Here is a 25,738-nt window from a genome sequence, read left to right on the forward strand (position 1 = left end):
AATATTTGAAAAGACTGGGGTAATTCAAAGGGTCATCATGTTGGAAAAAAAGAGTTATGAGATCTTCACATCATCGAAAACAAGAACGACCTTTACAATGGGTGTAAGTAAATGAACGAGGAGGCCGATGGATTATACAATTAGAGTGGTAGTTAAACTCTTCGCATTGTCTCTGTAGATGTTCCGTAAAACAATGGGTGCTTTCCGGTTTCGGTTCTTCTTCCTCGCCATTATCGTTTGAAATAAGAGTTTTGGCGGAATCTAAGGTTGTGTATTTGTAAAACCAAAGTAATCTGTGGATATTCATATTTCTCTCCGGCGAAGGTAATCTGTAAATCAATGAAGACTAATCGAATTTTCGTTAGAGAGTTGTACTGATAACACGAATGTATTGTCGAAAACATGCAGCGATGCTGTACAAGACGGTGCAAGTGATACATATGGTCCAGAAGGTGGTGCATACGATATTTCAGCTCGGGGCATTTCTGCTCGGAGTGGTTGGGCTTTGTGCTGTGTTCAAGTTCCATGACATGTCCAACGTTGAAGATGTTTACAGTCTGCATTCATGGATCGGGATCACCACTATTTCTTTGTTTGCAGTACAGGTAAATCGAGTCAATGACGAATATATAATTTTATGTTGAGATAACTTACGAAGTTATATTAGCACGTTATGTTTGATCATTGCGTTCTTTTTGGTGTGTGATTTTCCATTTTTTGGGGTGAATTTTTTTACATTTGATTGATGTTGTTATTCATATTAATAATACTCTATTTAATCAACCCAAAATGGTTGTTGCTTGCAACCTTGAATAAAATACAAGAAAATTTTAACCGAGTAACAATCATTCATTTTTTGGTTTGAGTAGAAAAGCAGAAATCATAAGTTAAAAAGAGAGCTTAAACTGGCAATAAATTAGAAGAAATTTTAAAAGAAAAAGGGGGGGGGGGTGTTAAGCACATTGTTGCTTTGTAGCTTCCATTCTCTCCAACAAACTGGCAATCTCTGCTTGCATTCTTAGTTTCATTTTGTAGTAATCACAGTGTGAATGTTCCAAAACCTTTAGTTCTTCCATTTTGTTCCCCCGTCTTTCCTCGGTCTCCTGTAAACAGAGTTTAGATAGCCTGTCGGCGTACTCTTCTTCCAACTTTTCGGACTTTGCCCAGATCATCCTCATGTAACTCTCGACTTCTCTCCGTGCTTCGTCTGCTTTGCTTTGGAACAATATTGCTTCTGCTTCCTTGATCCTTACCATGCTTTCTATGCTGTCGAGTCCATCGGTGCTCGATGACCTTCCGAATTGGTATTCGTCTTCATTCTTTAGATCATTCATGAAAGAAGGTTTGAGATCTTTCTGACGGAGGTTGGTCGGAAGTAAATCATGCCCGCTTGAAGGGCTTGTGCTGTAAAGCACGAGCTTCTGAGGACGAGAAGCGTCCGGTGTCACAGATGATTCATCTTTTTGACGGTCAACTTGAGTTGTTAACTCTTTCGAACATGCACCGGAGGTAGGAAAGTCCAACAAGCCATCGGGGTCTATAATTTGCAGGCCAAAAAGAAAAATGAGGAAGAATAGTTAAAGACTTGAATATATAGATGGAAAGATGAATGAAAATGAATTACTCGAATTATCGGCAATATAACTAACTCCATAACTGAAAAGCACAGTACGGGTGTCTACTAAGATAGATGTTTCGAGAAAGAATGCGTTCAAAGCAACCGGCAAACCATATAGAGGATAGCTTATTCATATTATTCAGGAAAGGTCCTAATCAAAGCATGGCACATTTAAAGGACAAAAGGCGGGCATCCGTCTCGTGGCATATGAACTTTGTTTCGCTAATCAGTTCACTAAATCATCAGAATCACTTAACTATCAGGTTCAACTAGTTATCGGGAATTCGTGAAATTAGTATGATGTGCTTATAACGAAAAGAAGTTTGCAGAGAAAATATAGACATAGCAAATGATACACACGGTTGAAGAACTGAAGAATGATGCCGCACGCATCAGAAGCAGACATCACTTTGTTTCGGAGCCGGTTGCACAGCTCATCAGCTTTGATGTGCAGCTCCTTGCCCTTTGAATCATCGCTGCTCCTGAAAATCTTCCGCACGCAATCAAGCTCATTTATCAGTGTTTCGGGACCCCAGTCCTTAGCACAGTATAAAAACACATCCTTGACAAACCCGAACATTTCTGAAGCACGACCGCATCCGATGCAATGAAATTGCATTTCAGTAGTCCCAGACAATCCCTTCAAGCTGAGACCTGGTTTTATAAGGTTCCTCTGAATGCCACAGGCGACATGGCACCAATGGGAACACACATCACAACCAACCCAACTGCATGTATTGCTGGCACAATCGAAAGTCAAGCAGATTGGACACATACATGAACTGCAAAACCCTTTATTTCCCGAGCATATCTGGCAATCGCAGTCATCGACTGGCAGTACACTCTTGCAATTCAGGTTCTGACATTTCATAAACAAGAATATCTCCACAAGCTCGGTCAAGGGAAGTCCTACTTTTCCAGACAATAAGCTTTTAAGTCCCATTTTCACTGCAACTAAGATTTCTAGCTGATCCTTGTAGCACTTTGAGAGTGTCTCCTTGGTCAGATCAGATCTCGTCTGAAGTCGGCTTTGAAGTCCCACTAATTCTTCCTTCCTCTCTGGGGTTGCTATAAGGTTCCTCAAGTACTCTTTGGTCAATTCAAGTGTTTCATCGGGCAGCTCCTGCATCATTAGAGCCACGGCAGGAATCGACTCAGAGACAATCTCAAGAAGAATTCTTTCCGGTCGGGAAATCTTCCTGGATCTCCCTCCATCCATACTGTCCAAAACTCTCCAATTCTCCAAATCCCTCCTCCTCGAATCCTCTGAATTATTATCTACACAAGGCTTAGCGAGCAATTCCGATGGGAAAAAGGAATGATTATCCGAACTAGAAGTTCTATGAAGACTATTGCACGAATCCTTATGCACATGACGGTTAACCTGCATCATAAAACCAGCACCGGCCAAAGCAACTCCATCACCAATCGGCCTAAACCGACTATGCACAGAACCATTAGTACCCTCGCTACCACACCAAATTTGATCATCTTTCCCAACAGAATACTCGTAATTCTCGGTCGAATTCCTAGTCAACGAGCAGCTAGGATTATGCGAAAACGGCACAGAACAAGTGTAGGACAAAGAAGCAGCCGTGAAATCATTCGAACAAGTGGTCTGCGTGTTAGTTGATGGTGCAAAAGACTGTACACTCCTACTAGGCCTTGACCTATGCTGCGTCCAAGCATCACCATTTTGCAAAGCATTTGAAGCAGTTAAAGAGAGAGAGACGTCAGGTAAAGCTAGAGAAAGATTCAAAGTCTCGAGCTTTGGCCTTTTCTCCCTCTCTTGAAAATCTTCCTCCAAATCTCTTTTGGATGAAACCCCTTTGCTTTCACTCAGATTCAAGAAATCCCTTTCAACCCATTTCTCATCCTGATTCGAATTCCCGGAATCAACAACTTCTTTCCCTTTATAAGTTTTTCCGGGAAAATCTTTAGGGTTATCACAAAGGTAGCTAAGAGTGAGTTCTTGGGAAGATCTTGGTAAAGGGTAACTCCATCAAGACCCACCTTTGATTCCCTGAGAAAATCAACACCCTTTTGTAAAAAAACTCATCTTTTCAAGTGGGCTCTCCTTGTTTTGAAACAAACGTGAAAGCTTGCTTTGAGAGCTTTCATCTCGGACACAAGGGTGATTACTTGAGGAATCTCTCTCTCCAAACATGGCCTTATCACAAGCAAACACAAAAACGAAAGAAAAAGGAAGAAAAGAAACTTAACTTACCAGAGAGAAATGGGAATGGAGGGTCAAAATGGGAATTTTTGAAAAGAACACGAGGGATGCTTTATTTTTGGCTTTTGATGTAGCACACCCTAAGACTCTGCAACAAGGCTTGGAAACTTCGAAGCGTTTACACCATTGACTATAAAATGGTTTTATTTTTTCATTACATCTTTCATATCCGTTTATTATCTATAAAAAATAATTAATGGAAGTAATATCATTAAATTAAAATACTTTATGTATTTCATTTCAACACTGTTGAGTTCGAATCCAGTGTTTAAGAAAAATCATTTTCAGCTTATGTATTGATATGAATTTTTTCCTAATTAATCTGATATTGAATTTAAGTGGATGTTATTACATATTACAAAACTTCACCTTCCCAAGAAATGGTCAAAGCAGAAATTTGTGAGAGACACAGGAAGTTTCTTATTTAAAGCTCCAACATGTATACTGTTCAAGAGCAAGATGTGAAATTAACATAATTTATAATGGTTTTTTTTTGTCTTTATGACACATTATTTTTGTCTTTCATTACGTTTTGATCATTTTTATTAGTTATTTGATTGATCTTATTACTATATCTTTTTATGGTTAAATTTGATATGACGCAATTGATCAATATGACGCTTATTTGTTATCATGTTGATCTGTCATACTCTAGACCCTCACATGAATTCAGGATATGCAGTATACGTTTGGAGATCATTTTCTCATGAAACTCCTATAATGTAATTGGTCTTTCAGTAGCTTGATATATTGTTGTGATTCGTTTGCTGATGCAATTAGACCTACTCACATCTTTACTTTGTTTGAATTTTCTGGATAAGTTTTTAATCTTTTCCTTTATGATATTTATTTGATCTTAAATGACTAATTTTGTGTCAATGGATATAGAGAATATCTTAATTATGTATTTAATTCAAGTTTATAGTTGTAAGCTTTCATTGTAATTTTGAATTTTGTTAAAATAAAATTAGTTTATAGTCTTGTGTCAATGACTACTTTTATTTGCGTAAAAAAAACATGCTTTAAGGGTAGTTTTGAGGTATAATTTAAAATTTAAAGTTAAAAAAATAAAAAACACACACGATCAAAAATATTATCAAAAAATATAATATTTTAGGTTACAATAAAAAATATTATATTTTATAATAGTATTTTCAATCGCGTTCGATTTCTGTTATCTTTTAATTTTAAATTAGGTTGTTATTTTTTAAACTTTCACTTTAATAATAAAATTTAAGAATAATTATATATCAAGCTCCTTACAAATTTAATATATTCAAATCAATATAAGTTTCAATATAAAAGTAGAATAAGAAATCCAACAACCCTTTGAATAGGATTCATATGTCTAACCATAGAACCAAATTTGAAATTTGTTATAATTTTACCAAAACATATATTTAAAGCCTAACTTAATAGTTAGGTGCATAACCTCATTCAAGAGTCCTTAATTTAATCCCCCAATGCACCAATTTTTTTATTATTTATTTCAATCAATTGATTAAGAAATCTTTTACTAATTTGATTATTAAAATAAAAAATCAATTTTAAAAAAATTAATTTGACACTTGAACATAATAAAAAATTATTTTAGTTAATTTAATACGTCATCAATTATCTAAATTATCACATCAATATTATTAATCATCATATCAACTCTATAAATTGTCATATTAATATCGTAACGATGAACGAAAGAAATGATTGATGAAAGGGTTACATTAAGTTTCCCCCTAAGTTTAAAGCTCACTTTGAATATAAAAATAATTTGAAGGCTACACTTGTTTTTTTAAGAGAAAATAACCTCAGTGACCAAAAATATTTTATAATATACGAAATTAACCAATTTTTTTTGGATTTGTCAAAATGACCAACAAATTCGCAACGCGAACTCCAATTTCGCAACCCAATTTCCAATTTCGCAACGCGAATTTGTAAATCGCAACACAGAAGTCAAATTCGCAACGCGATAGCCAAATTTGCAACGCGAAAGTCAAATGTTTTTACGTGAAACACAATATTAATTTCGCAACACAAATGTAAACAATATTATCGCAAATCATCTCTAACCTAAAACCCTAAATCACAACTCAGACTCATTTACATCTCTCACTCTCTACGGCGACATCTGTCCTCATCTCCGACGAAATCCATCTATTTCTATCTCTCAGAGCAACCCTCACAACCATTCACGGTCAGAAATGAAAAATCAACCACCGATGGTTAGTTTTTTTAATCTCTTATTTTTATTTTGAATTTTTTTGTATTATTATTAGATTTTTCTTATATTGATGATAAATTTACTGGTAATTTCAATATAAATAGATTAACCATTTCACTGAGATTGCTTAGTAAATTCATTTGGTTGCTGCCAATAATACTAAATTGCTTAGTATTTGTCTTTGTTTTGTCTTTTTGTTGAAGAAACCCTAATTCGCAACACCAAAATCGCACGCGATTTTAGTTTCGCGTTGTGATTTTCATTTTCGCGTTGTGAATTTAAGTTTTAGAAACTTCTTTTATTCTGCAAATTGAAACTTGAATGAATTGCATTACTTCAACCAAAAAACAAAAACAAATACTAACTTCACAGTGTTACTAATTTAAGTTTCAAGAATAAACTACTACTCTTTATGTTGTCCTTGAACCTGCACTAAACCTATATGTTATCCTTTTAAATGTTTATATAAGTGCTTACTTCTGGAATGTTATCTGATGCATTTTGTGAACTATGATGGAATAATGACTTGGTTAAATATCGTGCTAGTTTGAAACATATTTGACTTTGTTTTCACTGTTTAATATCATGTCTGTTTATAGTGTATAATAAGGAGTTTTTGGTATATCTAACTGTATGTTTATTGCTTTTGTAGAAATTTTTTTCAGCTGCATTGACCTTACGGAATAAATTAAGCCTAGCCACTAAAATTGCGTCGACGCTTATACCTCTACAAAGAAAATTGTTTAAGGATACTTGCTTTGGGCCATGGCTGAAAGTGCAACATACGGGTAGAGATGCTATGTTGACACATTTGTTTCTTCAGACCATGACTAACGATCTACCCGAGGGGATACAACGTGGTGATGAGGAGATATGGTTTTCATTTTCCTCCGGCACATACTTGTTTTGGGCGGGAGGAGTTTTGCTTAATCACTAATCTACGCTTCGGACACGATGATGTAGGTCGGTACACTAGTCATATCGCCCGCCCTTCATGGTTATCTCGGGTTTTTCTTGAGCTGGCAAAGTCAAAACCGAGTTTACACGTCGACGACTTGAAGAGATTGTTTGATAAAGATGGTTTTACTCGGATGGATGACCTTGATATTGTCCGAGTATGCCATTTATTACTTTTGCATGCCGACTTTTTAGGCAAAGAGGGCAGACAACCTATCTCCGATGACCTAATATTATTGTTAGAGGACCTAAATGCATGGAACCTGTTTCTGTGGGGTTCATATTTATGGAAAGCTACCTGGAAGAAGTTGTCGTCTGCCTTTGAGGACCGAAAAAGTTTGCGGGGCGATGGTTCTAAATACACTTTGACAGGCTTTACTTGGGCCTTTAAGGTAATAATTTCTATATAATGTTTCCAAAATTATAATTAATTATTTAACAATTACTAATGTTTGTGTATTATATTGTTTGTAGGTTTGGATATTTAAGGCTTTCCCCAGCATGTGGACATATGCGATAAAAAGATCAAATGATATTCCTAGGGCTATTACCTGGAAGAGGATCCGCATGTTGGATTGGGAAGAGTTACTCCCATATACGACGATGAATGATGTAAGTTAACACACAAATAATACCATATATAAACAAGGTATTACTAGTACAAGTTTAACTTTGTTTGAGCTTTTATATTGTTAGGAGGCCAACTATCCATTACAAAGGCTGACACCCACAGAGGCTGAGCTTGCCACTGATTGGTGGTGCGCTAGTAAGCGGTTTTTTGATGGGACGGATGATGAGCACCCCCTACTTTGAGAGCCATCACCTGATCGGGCCGATTCTACAGCTCGACACCCGGAGCCATCACCTGATCGAGCCTCTTCTCCACCTCCACCATCACCTATTTCATCACATCATCGAGCATCTTCTCCACCATCACCTCATGATAGGCGACCGGCAAAGAGGCCACGACATTTATCTCCCTGTTCTCCACCTCCACGGGATGAGTTAGGGGAATTACGTGATGAGGTCGTTGCTTTGCGTCATGAGGTCGGTACTTTACGTGAAGATAATGGTGCATGGTGTGATGAGGTTCGATCTTTTACTTGGTGAGGTGGATTTTTTACGCGATGACAATGGTGCGCTACGCGATGAGGTATCTACTTTACATGATGAGGTTGCCGCTCTACGCGAGATTGTTTCATTGTTGTAGAATGAGGTTCATACTCTACGCAATAAGGTAAATTTGTTTAATACTATACTAAAAATACAAATAACCTTTTTTCGGCATTATTTATTTATTTATTTACTGATTTATTTATTAATTTATTTTCAGCGGCCCGATAAGGTAGATACTTTACGTCGAGTTTTTCTTGCACGACGGAGTTCACGCATCAGACGTCGTGCATGTGCCATTACGTATCCGTTCACCCCACTAGTGCCAAGACTCCGTAAAAATAAGCCCGATGCACCTATCATCATTCAAGAGGCACCTCCTATCGTTCAAGAGGCCCCTCTCATCATCGAAGAAGCCCCTCTCACCGTTCAAGAGGTCTCTGTCATCGTTCAAGAGGTCCTACCCGCCGTTCAAGAGCCCGATTCGCATGGCATCATAAGTCGATATATTGATAAACCCCCTCCCGTGCCCGATATGATGGATGTGAGTTGGCTTTCGTATGTGCTACCGGTCAGTACCATTCCTCAGTAGGAGAGGAAAACACTACCGGAAACAATTACGGATAACACCCTTTGGGCTAAGACCGCAGTTGATTTTTATCTACATGAGCGGAGCAAGGGGTGTTATTCTGACCTGTGCCAAATCGATGATTATATTCATTTGTTTCTTAAATGGTCTTGGTGGGGTATTTTATTTGGGGTTGAAGATAATGGCTATCTCGAAGGGGTGGTAAGTCTTATATTCTTCTTATATTGCATTTTGATTAATTTTTTTAAAATTATTAATAAATTCACTAATATATTTTTTTTTATAAAACAATATATTGATGCATGGTTGTCACGTCTTCTAATAATAAGGAAATTGAGGAAAAGAAATACTCGATGGACTATTATGCCGACGTCTTTTCACGCAGCTCACCTGAAGGATCAAAGAGATGCTTCATATACGTTGGGTAATGGAAAAGCTAAACTTTATCCTGCGTGGTGGGAGGTCGATAAGGTTAGTATTTATTTTTTGAATATTTTAAAGGTTTTAATAAATTTTATTTGACGTGCGCAATTATTTATGATTGCAGGTGTTTATTCCTGCTTTGGAACGTCGTCATTGGCTTCTCGTCGAGCTTCAGCTTCCATCCCTAAAGACAATGGTATATGACAGCACGTTGAATTACATACCATTGTCTGATTTGAGAGATATTATTACAAAGGGATAGAGCGATCATTTGGCTAAATACTTGGATGCGATTGATTATTGGACAAATTCTGGAAACAATAAGGCAAAGAAGTTCAAAATTACAATGATCAGAGACGAGACTGCGCCACAACAAACGCAGGGAGCCAGAGGGGATTATGGCCCTCTCGTATGCTTGTGCTTGGAATGTTTGACGACAGGAAGTAAACTGTATCTACCTCCTACAGATAGAGATAGATGTGCAGTAGGCTTATGGTTTCGGCATTATATGGCCAGATCGATATATACGAGACGTTGCTTACCTGCATCCACGTGCTGAAAGTGTGCATAAATAATTGGTAAGTTTGAGCAAGTGTTAACATATATACTCTTTAATTGGTTTGAAAATATTTGGTTAAGTACCTAGAATTCAGTAATTTGTTGTTTGTTGGTTTTAGATGTGTAGAAAGTGTTGTTTGAGCAAATGTTTGGTTTCTGCAGGTTAATCCTGAAGTGAGCTGCGTGAAATTGATGTATTTGTGCATAAACAACAGTCTGGGGTACACTTTTTTTGCTTTGTTTAATTGAATTTTACATTGAAAGTTGATTTGTTTAATTGATGAGGAAATAAGATTTATTTTTTGATTAATTGATTTGTAAAAGTTGATTTGTAAAAGTTGATTTGTTTAATTTGATGTGTAAATAAGAATTATTTTTTTGCTTGTTTAATTAATTTGTAAAAGTTGATTTGTTGTTTCTAAAAAATTCAATCTGCATTATGTTTGAAGGCAAAAAACACCTGTTGAAGGTACAAATTCGCAACGTGATTTTCGGTTTGCGAATTTGACTTTCGCGTTGATCGCAACATATAACATCAAGTTATATACAACATCAAACACATTCCAAGCTATAAATAAAAGCTAAGGACACTTGAAGAAGCAAGAGAACAATTATCCAAGCAATCTAACACAAGAGAAAATCCCAACATGATAACAACTGAACAGATCATAACAATGTTCAAACTCAAGTTACTAATGAATGTCTAACTGAAAATGTATGCATTCACACATAAAATACACATAATACAATGTTTGCATTTAAAAATCACCTAAGTTAATAAGTCCCAAAAGGTGAAGCCGGTTGTGATTGGGATTTTGATTTTGATTGCGAATTTGATTTCCTTTTGCTTGACACCACATGAGCTTTGGATTTTGATGAGGATCCATTTTTTGGTAGAGGAAAAGATGATTGTGATGGCACTGGTGATCCACAGGTCAACCTTGTATGACCACTTTCCTTGCACCGACTACATGTTGATATCCTATTCTCTTCACCCTTAGACGGTATACGATCGTGATTTTTTGGTCGGCCAGGTAGCCTGCTGTCCATGACTAGTGGCAAAACTGTTTGTAAGTCATCTGGTATGTCCCACTCAGAAGGATGTGGACATGGGTAGACAATCTCGGCATAAGTTTGTCAATATACTTCTGTAGTGTAGCAATCCATAGCTATGCGCTTGAATCATCTTGGTTTAGATGAAGAGCAACTTTTATAACATGACCACACGGATAACCAGATGTTTGTCATTTCTTACAACTACACGTCTTTGCATTTAGATCGACAAGTCCATTTAAGTTATTATCCAATACTTCAAATAAAGTGTTTGAACATGGTTCAACTCTCCATGACGTTGACTTCACAACACGTTTCGTTATCTTTTTTCAGTCCATGATGTAACACGACGTTCCAATGTTCCTGTAAATTTAAATAAATAATTCTTAGTAAAATATATGATAAGTTACAAATTTAAAGAAATAAACCTGCATGGTTTATTTTCTTGTAGTACCACTGTTGAATAGAGGCTCAAAAAAACTCTATTAACATAGTAATGTGTAATTTCTGGGAATGACGACTTAGAGCGTTGATTGATTCTACACTATTAGACGTCATGAAACCATATCTTGCTCCAAGTTGATGTACTCTTGACCATCTTTCAAACCCGACATCTTCTAGTGTTTGAGCACATTGAGGCAAAAATACGTCTTAAATATTTATATGCTTATTAAAATCCACTTCCCGATAAGCTTTTACAGCCTTCCAGTATGTCCATTTGTGATTTTTTATACCAGCAGACCTTGATTTTAGGTTTATGTACAAATGAACACCATAAAGTACATGAAAAACATATGGGAAACACCTTCTAACAGCGTTGTCAATTGAGTTTGCCCTATCAGATATGATTGTCAGATTACTAATAGGACCTATGCAATCCCTAAGATGCCCCATAAACCATGTCCATGAATCAGAGGTTTCAGATTTGCCAATCCCGTAAGCTATTGACAGTATCCTATTGTTAGCATCCATGGCTACTGCTAATAAGTTTACTCCAAGGTATCGACCTTTTAAATGTGCTCCGTCAACTATAATAACTGGGTGCATGCAAGTAATAAACGAACGAATCTACAAAATCATATACATAAGAAATATAATCATTTAAATGTGAAATGCATGCAACTAACAAAAACGAGTCAACAAAATTATAATTATTTACTAACCGCAACACCAATGGCGATAAACAACAACTCAAAGCATCCATCTCTATATGTTTCGATATGAGTTACCGACCCATGATTTTTCAGCTTTAAATTGTGACAATAAGTCGGCAGTTGGGCAAACGATGCTTCTGGCGACCCCTCAACAATTCCAAGGCATAACATTTGGCTCTCCAAGCTTGAGAATATGAGATACTAATCTTGAACCGAGCATTCATGTCAGTCATAATTTCATGTCCCCGATATACCCTTTCATTCAAAAACATTAACTCAGCCAGAAAACCACCCAACACCTTTTTGTTTGCCTGTCTATGGTGAGGAAAAACTTGGGTTCTTGAACATGTATGTTTATCAATAAAAGTCCTAACTTGAAACATTTCACAATCTTTTATCCTCTTTGCAATCATACGCCACGTACAGTTTTTGTCAATCATACACCTTGTTTCGAAACGATCTTTGCTTGATTTGTTAACTTTTAGTTGATAGCCATCTTCCACACATTTCGTATACAAAGCTATCTTCAAGTCTTCCTTTGTATCAAAACAATCATCTTTCTTGATACGAATAACTTTTGTGTAACAATCAACTGCTATCATTACCAACTCTTCTTCCGGTATCTGAAGTAATTCTGGCATATTTCAGTTATACTCCCGTGGCATTTTCTTTTTTTTCCTTTCTTCGGGGACTTATTCTTCTTCTTCTTCAGGGTTATATGAATTACAGAATGGATGTTCAACATGTCCATTCACAGTCGTAACTTCCTCCTCATTATCATCAACAACATCTTCCTCGGCAGCGGCTGTTTCATCATCAAAATTTGGGTATTGGCCAATATCAAAATCATTACATGCAGGGTCTGTTTCTTCTTCTATCACATCATCAAAATCTGAGTATTCTCCAAGATCAAAGTCCGGGTATTGACCAAGATCAAATTTTGAATACTGACTAGTACTCACAATTTTTTTCTGTTGGCTCATAATCGTCTAACTGGTCAATACGAAAACCGGAATTTGGTGTTGAAAGTTGATTGGGATTTGGATTAGGAAAAGGTTGTGGGTTTTGAGATTATGTTTGGTATTAGAAATGTGGTGAAACAAAATTTGCTTGGTGATGAAATTGTGGTGGAACCATTAAATTTTGGGTTGAAGAACTTAGTTGATTACTACCCGCTAGTGACCCAACTTCACTACTTCTAAGTTCAACAACATACAATGTAACATCATCTTCTTGCGAAACACTAATGTAAGCAATGAATCGTTCAACATCTTCATTGTCGGTTAACAAATAAACTTTACTTTTTCTCTGATAAGATAGCCTAAATCCACTTAGAGGCTCTAAATTCAATTTCTTTGCAACACGTAACATTAGAGTTTCATAAGTTAACTTTTTTAATGACAGTTTTAGTTGAAGATTCATGGGTAAAGGCACATACTGTAAAACACCATGAACATTCTCTCATGACCCTCTAAAACACAAATCTATCCAAACATGATCAACATTAGATGATTTCATTCTACAAATTATAAATTAATTTACTAAACAAACGAGCTATAAACTAGATATCATCACTAACTTAGAGAAAAACATACCTTTATTAAGTTGATAGTTGATAATTTGGGAGAGAAATCATTGAAAAATTATATAGAAATAAAATTATGTAAAAAAAATTAGAGATGGGGAAAGATGTCGTTGGATATAGGAACGGATGTCGCCGGAGAGAGTGATAGATGGAGATGGAATGAGTTACGATTTAGGGATTTAGGTTATGAGTTGTTGTTGATGCGTTGTTATATACCCAAAACCATTTGTGTTGCGAAATTAAAACCTGTTGCGAATTTGAAATTCAGTTGCGAATTTGAAATTCAGTTGCGAATTTGAAATTCCGCGTTGCGAATTTGACTATCGCGTTGCGAATTTGACTTCTGTGTTGCGATTTACAAATTCGCGTTACGAAATTGGAAACTGTGTTGCGAAATTGGAGTTCATGAATTTGTTGGTCATTTTGACAAATCTAAAAAAAAATGGTTAAATTCATATATTATAAGGTATGTTTTGTCACTGAGGTTATTTTCTCTTTTTTTAAAGATTTTTAAGAGCTTCACGTACTATTAAATCTTATTTTTATTTAGTATTTTTCTAATTTATTTAATTAAAGTTTTAAAGGGCGGGCAAAGACATTGGCTTTGGACATGATCCGACCATTACCGAATAAGATATTTTATAAAATTTCCTCAAGTTCTAATGAGTTTACCTGTCTGATATACCTTTAAATTATTATTTAATTCTTAATGACGATTGACTTTCAGGATTAAAGAAGATGCTATATTTTATTAAACTTTTATAATTATTTATTATTGGACAATCCAAATCCAACCATAAACCAAGCACAATATCAGATTAGGTTCGGTTAGGAACAAACCACTAAAATTCTTGTAGGTATAAAGTTGATGAAAATCAATTTTTAAATAAAAAGTACATTCTTAATAATGAAAATTTTCACAAACAAAATTAAAATCATATTAACTGATAATCAATTAAACACATAAACATTATAAAATTTACACATAAACAAATTAATATATTTTTTAAATTAATCACTGGTATCTGATCTATTGATCAACTAATCTATAAATCGGATACTGCAAAGGCAATAACGACCCTTTAAACCCAATTTACTCTATTTACAAACGTCAGAGTTTGAACCATTGACATTACTTAAAAAATCTAGTACATCATCACACTAAACCAACTGATTGTTGGTAAACAAATTAATCTATTAATCGTATTTATAAAATACCCACCAAGTTTAATCTATATAAATCCTTTTATGGTTGCAAAGTCCATCGTTAACAATACCTATATGATTACAATCTATTCTTAGTACACGCAGTTACACGAACTTCATATTTTTTAAAGATTTTTTTTTTATTAAAATCAATTAATGAATTCTATATTGTAAAAACTTTTAGGAAAATGAGACTTTAGATTCCTATTGCATCCTTAACAACATCCTCTTTAATACATGCGGGATCATCAAAATAGAATGAATAAGAATTGGGATTCGACAAGGCCCAATGCGCAAGATTGTGAGCCAATCTATTGGCATTCCTATTGACATATTTAACCCTGTAGTTGTTATGATTGGTAAGAGTAGTATGGGTCTCGTTGAGAAGCAATCCAATGGTTGAGATATCCTCCCTATGGTTAGCAAGACTGTTCACCATTGAGATGGCGTCTCTTTCCACGGTTACGTTCATCCAACCGTTTTTCACTGCGAAGTTAAGTCCCATCGTGAATGTCGCAGCCTCCGTGGATTCCGTTGAAAAAGGAGGGATTCGCTTGCAACCCTAATACAAGCCCATTATGATCTCTTGCAACAACCCCAATTGCAGCACAATCCTTTTGACATATTGAATGCCCCATCGACATTAACTTTGACCTATGTTGATGGTCGGGACTACTTCAGCGGCATGCTTTGGGAACGAGAACCGGTTGAAAATCTTGATTTGTTTACCACGAGCTCACTGCAGAGGCTCCATGCTGCTATTACCAAGTCTCGATCTGATTGGAGTTCCCTATCATGGGTCCATTTGTTTCTCTTATTCCAAATGTTCCAGAGGAGTACTATCAGTCGGGAGAGTCCCTCTAGATCCATTTGAGATGCTTCCCACTCGAGTCATTCTCGACGGGTTACTCCTTGCCAATTGACAATTGACGGTTTGAGCACTGATAGACGCAAAACAGAAATAGCTTTCGGGCAATTCTTCAAAGCATGGATTGCGGTTTCCATTTCTTCCTTGCACATAGGGCAGACACCATCAGCAATGTGAGTCTTACAAAGTTTTTCTTCGTTTTGGATCTCATCACGGCAAACTCGCCACCCAAAAATCTTTATTTTCATGAGGGTATAAAGTTTGGAAAGAATCTTCAAATTGATCCCTGTTCCCATGGGGCGTCCTTCCTAATAATTAGCCAGTTATACCCAGATTTCGCAGAATAACATCATATGCTGTGGTGACTCCATAGCAGTCAATCTTCACTCGTGGGAGCTATAAAAGTACTCGGAACCTTCTCAGCATCCTTCGGTGCAAGGGTTCTCTTGATCTTCTCTTCATTCCGCCTTGGTATACCTGTAATCATGTAGTCCGACATCTAAATGGTTGGTCCACATTGTCCCCGTAGTTAATATTGCCAAACCAAGGGTGCTGAATCTCCCCATCTATCAATGAACATCCTTTCCTTCCTTGCATAACCTATTCTCCAGAAAAATCCCTCCTTTAATGCTTCTTTGGCCTTGAAGATGCTCATCCAATCATGAGAGACTATCTCCCAGCTTGAATAACAGTAGATGGGTACACCTCACTGCCATTGCTAAAATTAACAAAAAACAATAGTTCAAATTTGATTAAATTGAAGAAATCTAGCAAAAAAGAAAAAAAAACCCTAAGAGCTAGCTGCCATTGATAATGCACCTCACTGTACAGAGTGAGCTATAACATAATCAGTATTTCGTTTAGATGGAACCGAAAATGAAAAATATTAGAGCTATAACATAATCATATTTGTACATGTCTGCTAATTTTTAGCGTCATATTAAATTAGCTTATTAATTACATTAAGAAAGCTTTCTTCAACATGTTATATTCGATTCAAGTAGGAAAAGTAGTATTTTTTTTTAAAAAAAAAGGGAAATTGAAATCAAGTCAAGATGATACGGATCAACCATTTCTTCTTGTGTCAAAGATCTTACAAGTTTTAAAAGAACTAAAATTACATCTCTTTTTCAGTTTCATTCAAGAGTCTTGTGAATTTCCACGATCCTTTAAGATTTTAAAATTTTAATATCATAAGAATATATCCAAGAAAAAAGATAATGGTAAGGACTAATCCTTGTAATCAAATTTGAGCTCAGATAATTAGCATTAATTTTATTATAGATTGTTGGAGATGATAACGAAAATGTCCTTAAAAAATTTAAATCTAAAGAGAACTCTTATTGGTAAGATTTTACCTTGGTTTGGGACTATTTTCTTACACCTATGAAAAGTTTCTAGAAAAAGTAAATGCTATGATCAGTGGTATAGGGAATCTTGGTAAGTGGTCATGGTTGAATGCAATCAATTACAAGTATCACCATTCATGATTAAGTTCTCAACTTGTAATATTAAAGTAATAATATATGTATTTCAATTCCTAAGTCGATTTAAACCAAGAAAAAGGATGCTTGTAATTGAAAGAACAAAGATATGAAAAATTATTTTATGCACGGTCGAAAAACATATTTTAGGAGTGAGATTTTAATGTTGTCATATATGTTATTTGAGATTTAAAGTTTTAAAGTTTAAATTTTTAGTGTTCATTAATTATTTTAGATTCTTATTATTTTTAAAATTAAACTGAATTGATCTCTCCTTTTAATATTGTCTTCGTTCATAAGATTTTAACTCGATATATTATTTGAGAGAAATTAAGATTTATTATTATTCGATTCCACAAATGAATACATTTTTTCTTCCATATTAGAGTATGCAGTATTGCTTGTGCTAATTCTGAAGTAATATGACCGAAGTCATTGTTGCATGAGATGTGTGTGAAGTCTGAAGGTGTATTTTGTGGTGTGACGAAACAAATGTCGTAACAGCGTCAGCAAATCCAGTTTTGCATTCTAATTTTAAACAGCTGAGCTCGATTTGTTTTTTTCCGTGAGCAAGTCGTTGTTGGGAAGTTGTATGTGAATGAAATGCCAGCTTATGAGCAAGTGGCTGATGTCTTCCCCAAGTCACTATCTGCTCCGTCTTTTCATCTACATCTGGGTAGGTTGCCTGTTGTTCATATGCACCTTACGGAATGAGTGTCAATGGAATGTTAGGAAATAAATCAAGTACAAGTAATTTCCTTATAATCAGATTAGTGAGAATGCGAAATAAAAACGGAAAAATAATACTCGAAATTGATAACGGAGTTCAGCCAATTTGCTTACGTCTCCGGACTGCTGCAGATCTTTTACTAAGAGAGAAAATTTACATGTGTTTACAAAACACTCACTACTCACAAGAAAGCTCTTTAGTATTGGGAGAAAGAAATGATTTTTGGGATGGTTTTGAAACTAAATGAGCTAGGGTATTTATAGTTAAAACTTAAGGACTTAATCTTGTAAATACCCTAAAACCTAGGGATTAATTGTGATATCCCATTATCATTTTTCAACAAACATCTACCAACTTTGAAAAACTATTTTCAAAGAAACATTTACCAAACTTTGAAAACCATTTTCAAAGAAACATTTACCAAACTTTGAAAACCATTTTTCAAAGTTGGTTACCAAACTTGAAAACCATTTTAACAATCTCCCACTTGAAGACTGATTTAATCTGTCTTCACACCTCGATCAATGCAACAACTTTTCTAGTCTTGTACTCTAGCATACCAACTGAAGTTGAACACAACTTCAGTTGTCTGTAGTCACCGTCTTTGTCAAATATCTACCGGATTTGAGCTCCACTGATCTTTTCAAGTTTCAAAATCTCATCGTCCAGAAGAGACCGGATAAAATGATATCGCAATTGTATGTGCTTTGTCCTGGAATGAAAAGACGGATTCTTTGCTAGATGTATAGCACTTGACTGTCGCAATACAAGACATTGTTTTCTGTTTCTTGCCTAACTCTTCCAAGAAACTTTGGAGCCAAACCATCTCCTTGCTAGCTTCCGTAACAGCGACATATTCTGCTTCAGTTGTGGAGAGAGCAACTATCTTCTGTTGTTGAGAAACCCAACTCACTGTGGTTCCTCCTATAGTATAGACATACCATGTAGTGCTCCTTCTGATGTCAACATTTCCGGCTAAGTCAGCGTCTACATAGCCTGTCAGTATCGTATCTCCACCTTTGAAACAAAGTGCTTTGTTTGTGGTACCCCGCAGATATCTGAGGATCCATTTGACTGCTTCCCAGTGTACCTTGTCCGGATTATTCATGTACCTGCTAATAGCTCCCACTGCTTGAGCAATATCTAGTCTGGTACAAACCATGACATACATCAGACTTCCAATTGCTGAGGCGTACGACACCTTCACCATGTGTGCACGTTCTTCCTCCGTCTTTGGTGACTGTTCTTTGGAGAGTCTGAAATGAACACCTAAAGGTGTACTTACTGGTTTAGCATCTTGCATGTTGAACCTGGAGAGTACTTTGTTGATGTACTCAGCCTGTGATAATATCAAAGTCCTTGACTTTGTGTCTCTCTTGATCCTCATCCCAAGAATCTGCTTTGCAGCGCCCAGATCCTTCATAGCAAACTGCTTTGACAATTTTGCTTCAAGTTTATAATCTCTTGCATGTCTGAGCTGCAACGAGCATGTCATCAATGTACAACAATAAATAATGAAGCTATTGTCGAACCTCTTGATGTAGCAACAATGATCTTCTTGGCATCTGGTAAAACCACTGCTACTCATGAAACTATCGAACTTCTTGTACCACTGTCTAGGAGCTTATTTTAAACCATACAAGCTCTTCTTCAACCTGCATACCAGGTTTTTCTTGTCTGCCTCTATGAAGCCTTTTGGCTGCCTCATATAATTTCTTCCTCCAAATCACATGAGGAAAGCTGTCTTTACATCTAAACTGCTCAAGATGTAAATTCTCTGCAGCTACAATTTTCACACCAGTCTGATTGTAGACAGTTTCACGACTGGAGAGAAAATTTCATTGTAGTCAATACCTTCTTTTTGCTGAAAACCTTGACAACCAATCTCGCTTTGTAGCGTTTGCTCCCATCGTGCTCTTCTTTGATCCTGTAAATCCACTTGTGAAGCGCTTTCTTGCCTGGTGGTAATTCAGCTAATTCTCACGTCTGATTTGACAAAGTGATCCATCTCATCTTCATGGAAGACTCCCACTTGACTGAATCCTCCACTTGCATTGCTTCATCATAGCACTCTGGTTCACCATTGTCAGTCAGCAACAAGTAGTGCAAAGAATGAGAATATCATTGGGTTGGTTTAGGAATTCTGGAGGAGCGTCTTAGTTCCGGTGTGCCTGGTTCTTCTTGAACTACTTCAGGACTGATCTGAACATCATTTCCAGAAATCTCCTCAAACTCAGCAAATTCCTTTATTTCAGCTTTGGTATTGGAGCTGCTTGATTCTACAGTTGACCTGTCTTTGTACATCACATTCTCATTGAAAATGACATCTCTGCTTCTAATGATCTTCCGATTTTCATAGTCCCAAAACCGGCAACCGAACTCATAAGTTTACTTCTTTCAGCAGAGTCTATGTGTACATAAGAAATACAACCAAACACTTTTAAGTGTGAAAGGTTTATTTCTTTCTTGCTCCAAACTTCCTTTGGTATTCTGCCATCCAAAGGAACTGAGGGCCCACGGTTGATCAGGTAAGCTGCAGTGTTGATAGCTTCAACCCATAGAAATTTGGGCAATCCGGTATGTATTCTCATGCTTCTGGCACGTTCATTCAGAGTTTTGTTCATGCGCTCTGCTACGCCATTCTGCTGCGGTGTCATGGGAACTGTTGTCTCCATCTTGATCCCATTGTTTGCGCAGAAATCTCTTAATCTCCTATTTCTGTACTCTCCTCCATTGTCAGACCTCAACCGCTTGACTTTCAGACCAGTCTCATTTTCCACCATGGCCTTCCATTTTCTGAAGGTATCATAGACTTCTGATTTCTTCTTCAGAAAATAAACCCACACCTTCCTTGTAGAATCATCGATGAAGGTGACATAATATAATGAGCCTGCAAGAGATGAAACTGGAGATGGTCCCCATACATCAGTATGAACCAACTCTAACTTTTCAGCCTTGGGTGTCTTACCAATCTTTGCAAAGCTGACTTTCTTTTGTTTGCCAAAGATGCAATCCTCGCATAGTCCGACATCTACATTCTTTAGATCCGGCAGCTTCCCCTTTGACAAAAGTGTCTTCATCCCTTTCTCGCTCATATGGCCAAGCCTTTGGTGCCATATGTTTGATTTTCCATTAGCATCTGCTACTGCAATGATATTCTCTAAATTTGATGTTATATAGAGAGTACCAGCTTTCTTACCACGAGCAATGACGAGTGCTCCTTTGGTAATCTTCCATTCACAGCCTGAAAAGGTTGTGCTAAATCCTTCACCATCAAGCTGTCCTACAGAAATCAAATTTCTTTTGAGGCCAGGAATATGTCTCACTCCTTTCAGCGTCCAGGTGGTTTGGTTTGGCAACTTTAGTCGGATGTCTCATTTTCCCGACGATCTTTAAGGTTTCATTATCAGCTAGATGAACCTTCCCAAAATCACCACTGACATAATTTTCCATGATTTCTCGGCATGGGGTGGAGTGGAAAGATGCCCCTGAATCTAAGATCCATGATTCAATCGGACTGTTGACGCTCAGAATCATGGCATCACCTGTCTCCTCTGTCACGTTGGCAGATTCCTGTGCGCCGGTATTTTTCTTCAGTGCTCGGCAATCTCTTTTAAAGTGACATTTCTTGCCATAATTATAACAGGTAAAATCTTTCTTTCCCATTGTAGATTTTCCCCGTCTGGATTTCGATCTGCCATGATTTGAATTTCTTTATGAAGTTCTCCCTCTGAACTTCGTGTGCAAGGCTGAGGAGGTTGATACTTTACCTGATTCTCTCCGTCGAATTTCTTCGCTCAGTACCAGATCTCGAACATCGTCAAATTTCAATTTACTATTTCCCGATGAGCTGCTAACTGCTGTAACAGTAACATTCTAACTGTCTGGTAGAGATGATAAGAGAATTAAAGCTCGAACTTCATCATCGAATTCAATTTCCACTGAACTCAACTGAGTTGTGATTGTGTTGAGTTCATTTAGGTGTTGTGCCACCAATGCCCCTTCCGTTATCCGCAAATTGAATAATCGCTTCATCAAGTGCACTTTGTTTGAGGCTGATGGCTTCTCATACATACTGGAGAGAGCCGCCATAAGACCCGCCGTGGTCTTTTCCTTTGCTATGTTGAAAGCAACATTGCGGGATAACGTCAGTCGGATAACTCCGAGGGCTTGTCTGTCGAGAAGAACCCAGTCTTCATTCTTTATGCCCTCTGGTTGCTTTCCTGAGAGAGATTGATATATAAATTTTTCTGGTACAGAAAATCTTCAATCTGCATCTTCCAAAAGTCAAAGTTCGCACCATCGAACTTTTTAATTTTCACATTCCCTTCGTCTGCAGCCATCGCTCCCACTCGAATCTGGTTTCGTTTGGATCGTTTCTGATAATTCTTGCGACACCGTGTATTAGAAACACCGTCGACAAATTTGTATCGCCGACAAAATTTTACTATTCACGAAATTCACTATTCACATGAATAGTAACCTCGCAAAAATTGACAAAATTCACAACCAAAGCTCTGATACCAGTTGTTGGGAAATAAACCAAGTACAAGTAATTTCCCTATAACCAGATTAGTGAGAATGCGAAATAAAACGGAAAATAATACCCGAAATTGATAACGGAGTTCAGCCAATTTGCTTACGTCTCCGGACTGCTGCAGATCTTTTACTAAGAGAGAAAATTTACATGTGTTTACAAAACACTCACTACTCACAAGAAAGCTCTCTAGTATTGGGAGAAAGAAATAATTTTTGGGATGGTTTTGAAGCTAAATGAGCTAGGGTATTTATAGTTAAAACTTAAGGACTTAATCTTGTAAATATCCTAAAACCTAAGGATTAATTGTGATTATCCCATTATCATTTTTCAACAAACATCTACCAAACTTTGAAAAACTATTTTTCAAAGAAATATTTACCAAACTTTGAAAACCATTTTCAAAGAAACATTTACCAAACTTTGAAAACCATTTTTTCAAAGTTGGTTACCAAACTTGAAAACCATTTTAACATGGAAGAAATTACAGTTAATAGAGGAGATGTTCCCTCCGAAGGTTGAGTTTGTTGGTTGTGTGTGCTGTGCTTTCCCCCTATTATTTATTGTGTTTTCTGTAGGATGTGGTTTTACAGTTTGTGCTGATTTTGTAATGCCAAAGATGCACCAAATCTTCTATAATGCTATTGAAACAAGCTGATGCGATAGAACATATAGCATTGAACATGTACATTCGATTGGAAGACATTTAAACATCCATGATTAATCATCTCTCGGAATGATACACCTTACATCGATCATGCTGAAATAAAACGGCCAATCCCTTCTCTTGCAACTTTACAATGCTAAGTAATTTGTTCTTCAACTGTGGAATGTAAAATACTCCGGTAAGAATATGCATAACTCCATGAATTTGCAGCCTTACATTGCCCTTCCCCATTACAGTCATGTTTGAATTGTTGCCCAGCTTTACCGTATCTCTGAAATCTTCATCAAGGTCCATGAAGTAATCCTTCTTTCCGCACATATGATTGCTACATCCAGAGTCAAGGAACCAAGTGTCCCTTTCGGCAGCCGTATGTGTATCCACAAATGCCATCAACAACATATCTTCTTGGGTTTCTACATAATGGGCCACTTTAGTTTGACACTCCCATTGGAAATGCCTAAATTTATGACAATTGTAACATTCAATAGTAGATTTGTCAATAAACTATCGTTCTCGTCCCCGACCTTTTCCTCTATAGCTTCCTTGACCTCGACCTTTCCTTCATATCGAGCGCCAGTAGAGATCTTCAACGCATGCGTCTCTTCAATTAAATTAGTTATATTGATACGTTGCTCATGAACAAGCAAACTGCTTTTTAATTCATCAATACTCAGGGTGCTTGTGTCCGACTCTTCAATATCACACATAACATAGTTAAATTTAGGAGTCATTGATTTGAGAATTTTCATTGCCACTTCCTCATCACTCTTATTCTCACCATTGGCTTTCATTTTATTAGCAATGGTAAGAGTGCGAGCAAAATACTCGTTAGTAGGCTCGCTCGCCTTCATTTTAAGAACCTCTCTTTCCGTAGAGTTTGTAGTTGGGAACACTTGACTCGAGTGGCACCCTAGTATTTCTGTTTCATAGAGTCTCATATACTCTTAGACTATCCTTATTGAGTATGGTTTCAAGGACTATACGATCTAACGCCTGAAACAAATAATTTTTGGCCTTCAAATCTTTATTGAATCAACGTTTGCCCTGTAATATATCTGATACCAAATGTTAAGCTTAAACTGAAAAATAAGATGTTTAGAGATAATTGCTACTTTATTGAATCAACGTTGGCTGTATAAATAGCCTTTTACATAACAAACTGAACATAATAATAATAGTGAAAAATCTAAAAAAAAAAAATCTAAACTAATTCAAAACACTTTTAAAATTCCTTTATAATAGAAACGAATAGCAAACTACCTAACAAAATGGACAAAAATGTAAATGATTAATATGAGGATATGTTATCTATTTAGTCATTAAATTATAAGATCAATTTTATTTTTATTATTGACTATAATTTTATTGATTACATTATTAATATTTATTTTTATATTAATTAAATAACTGGTCATTAGAGTTTGATCACTAATGAAAATAATGTTGTGTCTTGTTTCTAATAGCATAACAATAATTTTAGTCATTTATATTCGCCTAATTAATTTAACCCTAGTTTTAAAATAATTACTTATGATCGACCAAACGTTTATAATTTATCTCTTTTTGCTTTACATCTAAGAATAATTATGGATCGAGCCAGGTTTTTTATTCATTTAAATTTGATTCGAAAATTAAACTTCTTCACTTGCATCTAATTTGATTATGGTTTAAAAGGGTTATAACTAACCTGGAATTTAACTCAAAATTTTAGATCAAAACATATACATGACTCAATCTGACCCATATATACGATTTTTATTTTTATTAGATAAATAAGATCTAATTAAAAAATAATATAAAATCTTATAATAATGTTAAATAAAGAAAAGAAAAACACATACAACAAACATGCTATGTGACAGACATCAACACAATAATATTAATTAAAATAAGAAATTCATCACAAGTATGATGATGATCAAAAATCAAATCTTGTATCAATACACGTGAAATGAAAGCCAATATGTTCGATTCTTTGAAAATGGGTTCTGGGTACCGCTAACAAAAAATAAAGTAATCTTTTGAATGTGACAAAAAATCTCATATAAATATACGATTTTAACTGATTTTTTTTGGATTTGCCAAAATGACCAACAAAATCGCAATGCGATCGCTAATTCGCAACGCGATCTCCATTATCGCAAATCAGTTTCCAGATTCGCAACGCGATTATGACTATCGCAATGCGATTTTACAATTTCGCATTACGATTTCTCAATTCGCAATGCGAATAAGTAAATCGCAATACGAATTTGGAAAATCGCAATGCGAATTTGGAAAATCGCAATGCGATACTGACTATCGCAACGCGATAATATAAAATCGCAACGCGATACTGACTTTCGCAACGCGATACTGATTCAATAAATATTCAATTTAATTATTTTTATGGATTTAAATATTGGTAAATGGAGTGAGAAAGAAAATGGATTTTCATCTATTGAAATTACAGATTCAATAAATATTCAATTTAATTATTTTTATGGATTTAAATATTATAAATTAAATAGCATTTATATTTGAATATAGTATTTTAAATTAATTTTAATAATAATAAAATAATTCATATTTTTAAAATATATATCTACATTATAAAAGTTCCAGAGCAATTGCTTTGGAATGAGATGCTTGGCTTGTCGCCATGTCCTTATCTCTAAGATATGTGACTGTGATTTTTGGAACCCCTTCTCTTTCTATTTTTATTTTATTTTTTCATGACTAAAAAACTTATTTATGATT

General features: G+C 35.9%; 1 protein-coding gene and 1 pseudogene across 1 annotated transcript; both read right to left on the reverse strand.

Annotated features, from left to right (window-relative positions):
• Window positions 1-887: 887 nt before the first annotated feature.
• LOC120118117 lies at window positions 888-3,800 on the reverse strand (annotated as a pseudogene).
• Window positions 3,801-23,056: 19,256 nt separating this feature from the next.
• On the reverse strand, window positions 23,057-23,937 carry LOC120118218. Its single transcript, XM_039138327.1, has 2 exons — window positions 23,505-23,937; window positions 23,057-23,412 (listed from the first exon to the last, which is right to left on the reverse strand). The coding sequence occupies exons 1-2, from the start codon at window positions 23,935-23,937 to the stop codon at window positions 23,057-23,059; spliced, it is 789 nt and encodes a 262-aa protein (XP_038994258.1).
• Between the last annotated feature and the right edge of the window lie 1,801 nt (window positions 23,938-25,738).

This window comes from Hibiscus syriacus, unplaced genomic scaffold, assembly GCF_006381635.1.
Source record: "Hibiscus syriacus cultivar Baekdansim isolate YM2019G1 unplaced genomic scaffold, ASM638163v2 tig00110327_pilon, whole genome shotgun sequence".
In the NCBI taxonomy this organism is placed as follows: Eukaryota; Viridiplantae; Streptophyta; class Magnoliopsida; order Malvales; family Malvaceae; genus Hibiscus; species Hibiscus syriacus.

Coding starts and splice junctions, on each gene's coding strand:
- LOC120118218 (XM_039138327.1), bottom strand. CDS start 23,937: ATGAGACTCTATGAAACAGAAATACTAGGGTGCCACTCGAGTCAAGTG. Junction 23,413..23,504: donor GGTCGGGGACGAGAACGATA/GTTTATTGACAA, acceptor CCCATTATGTAG/AAACCCAAGAAGATATGTTG.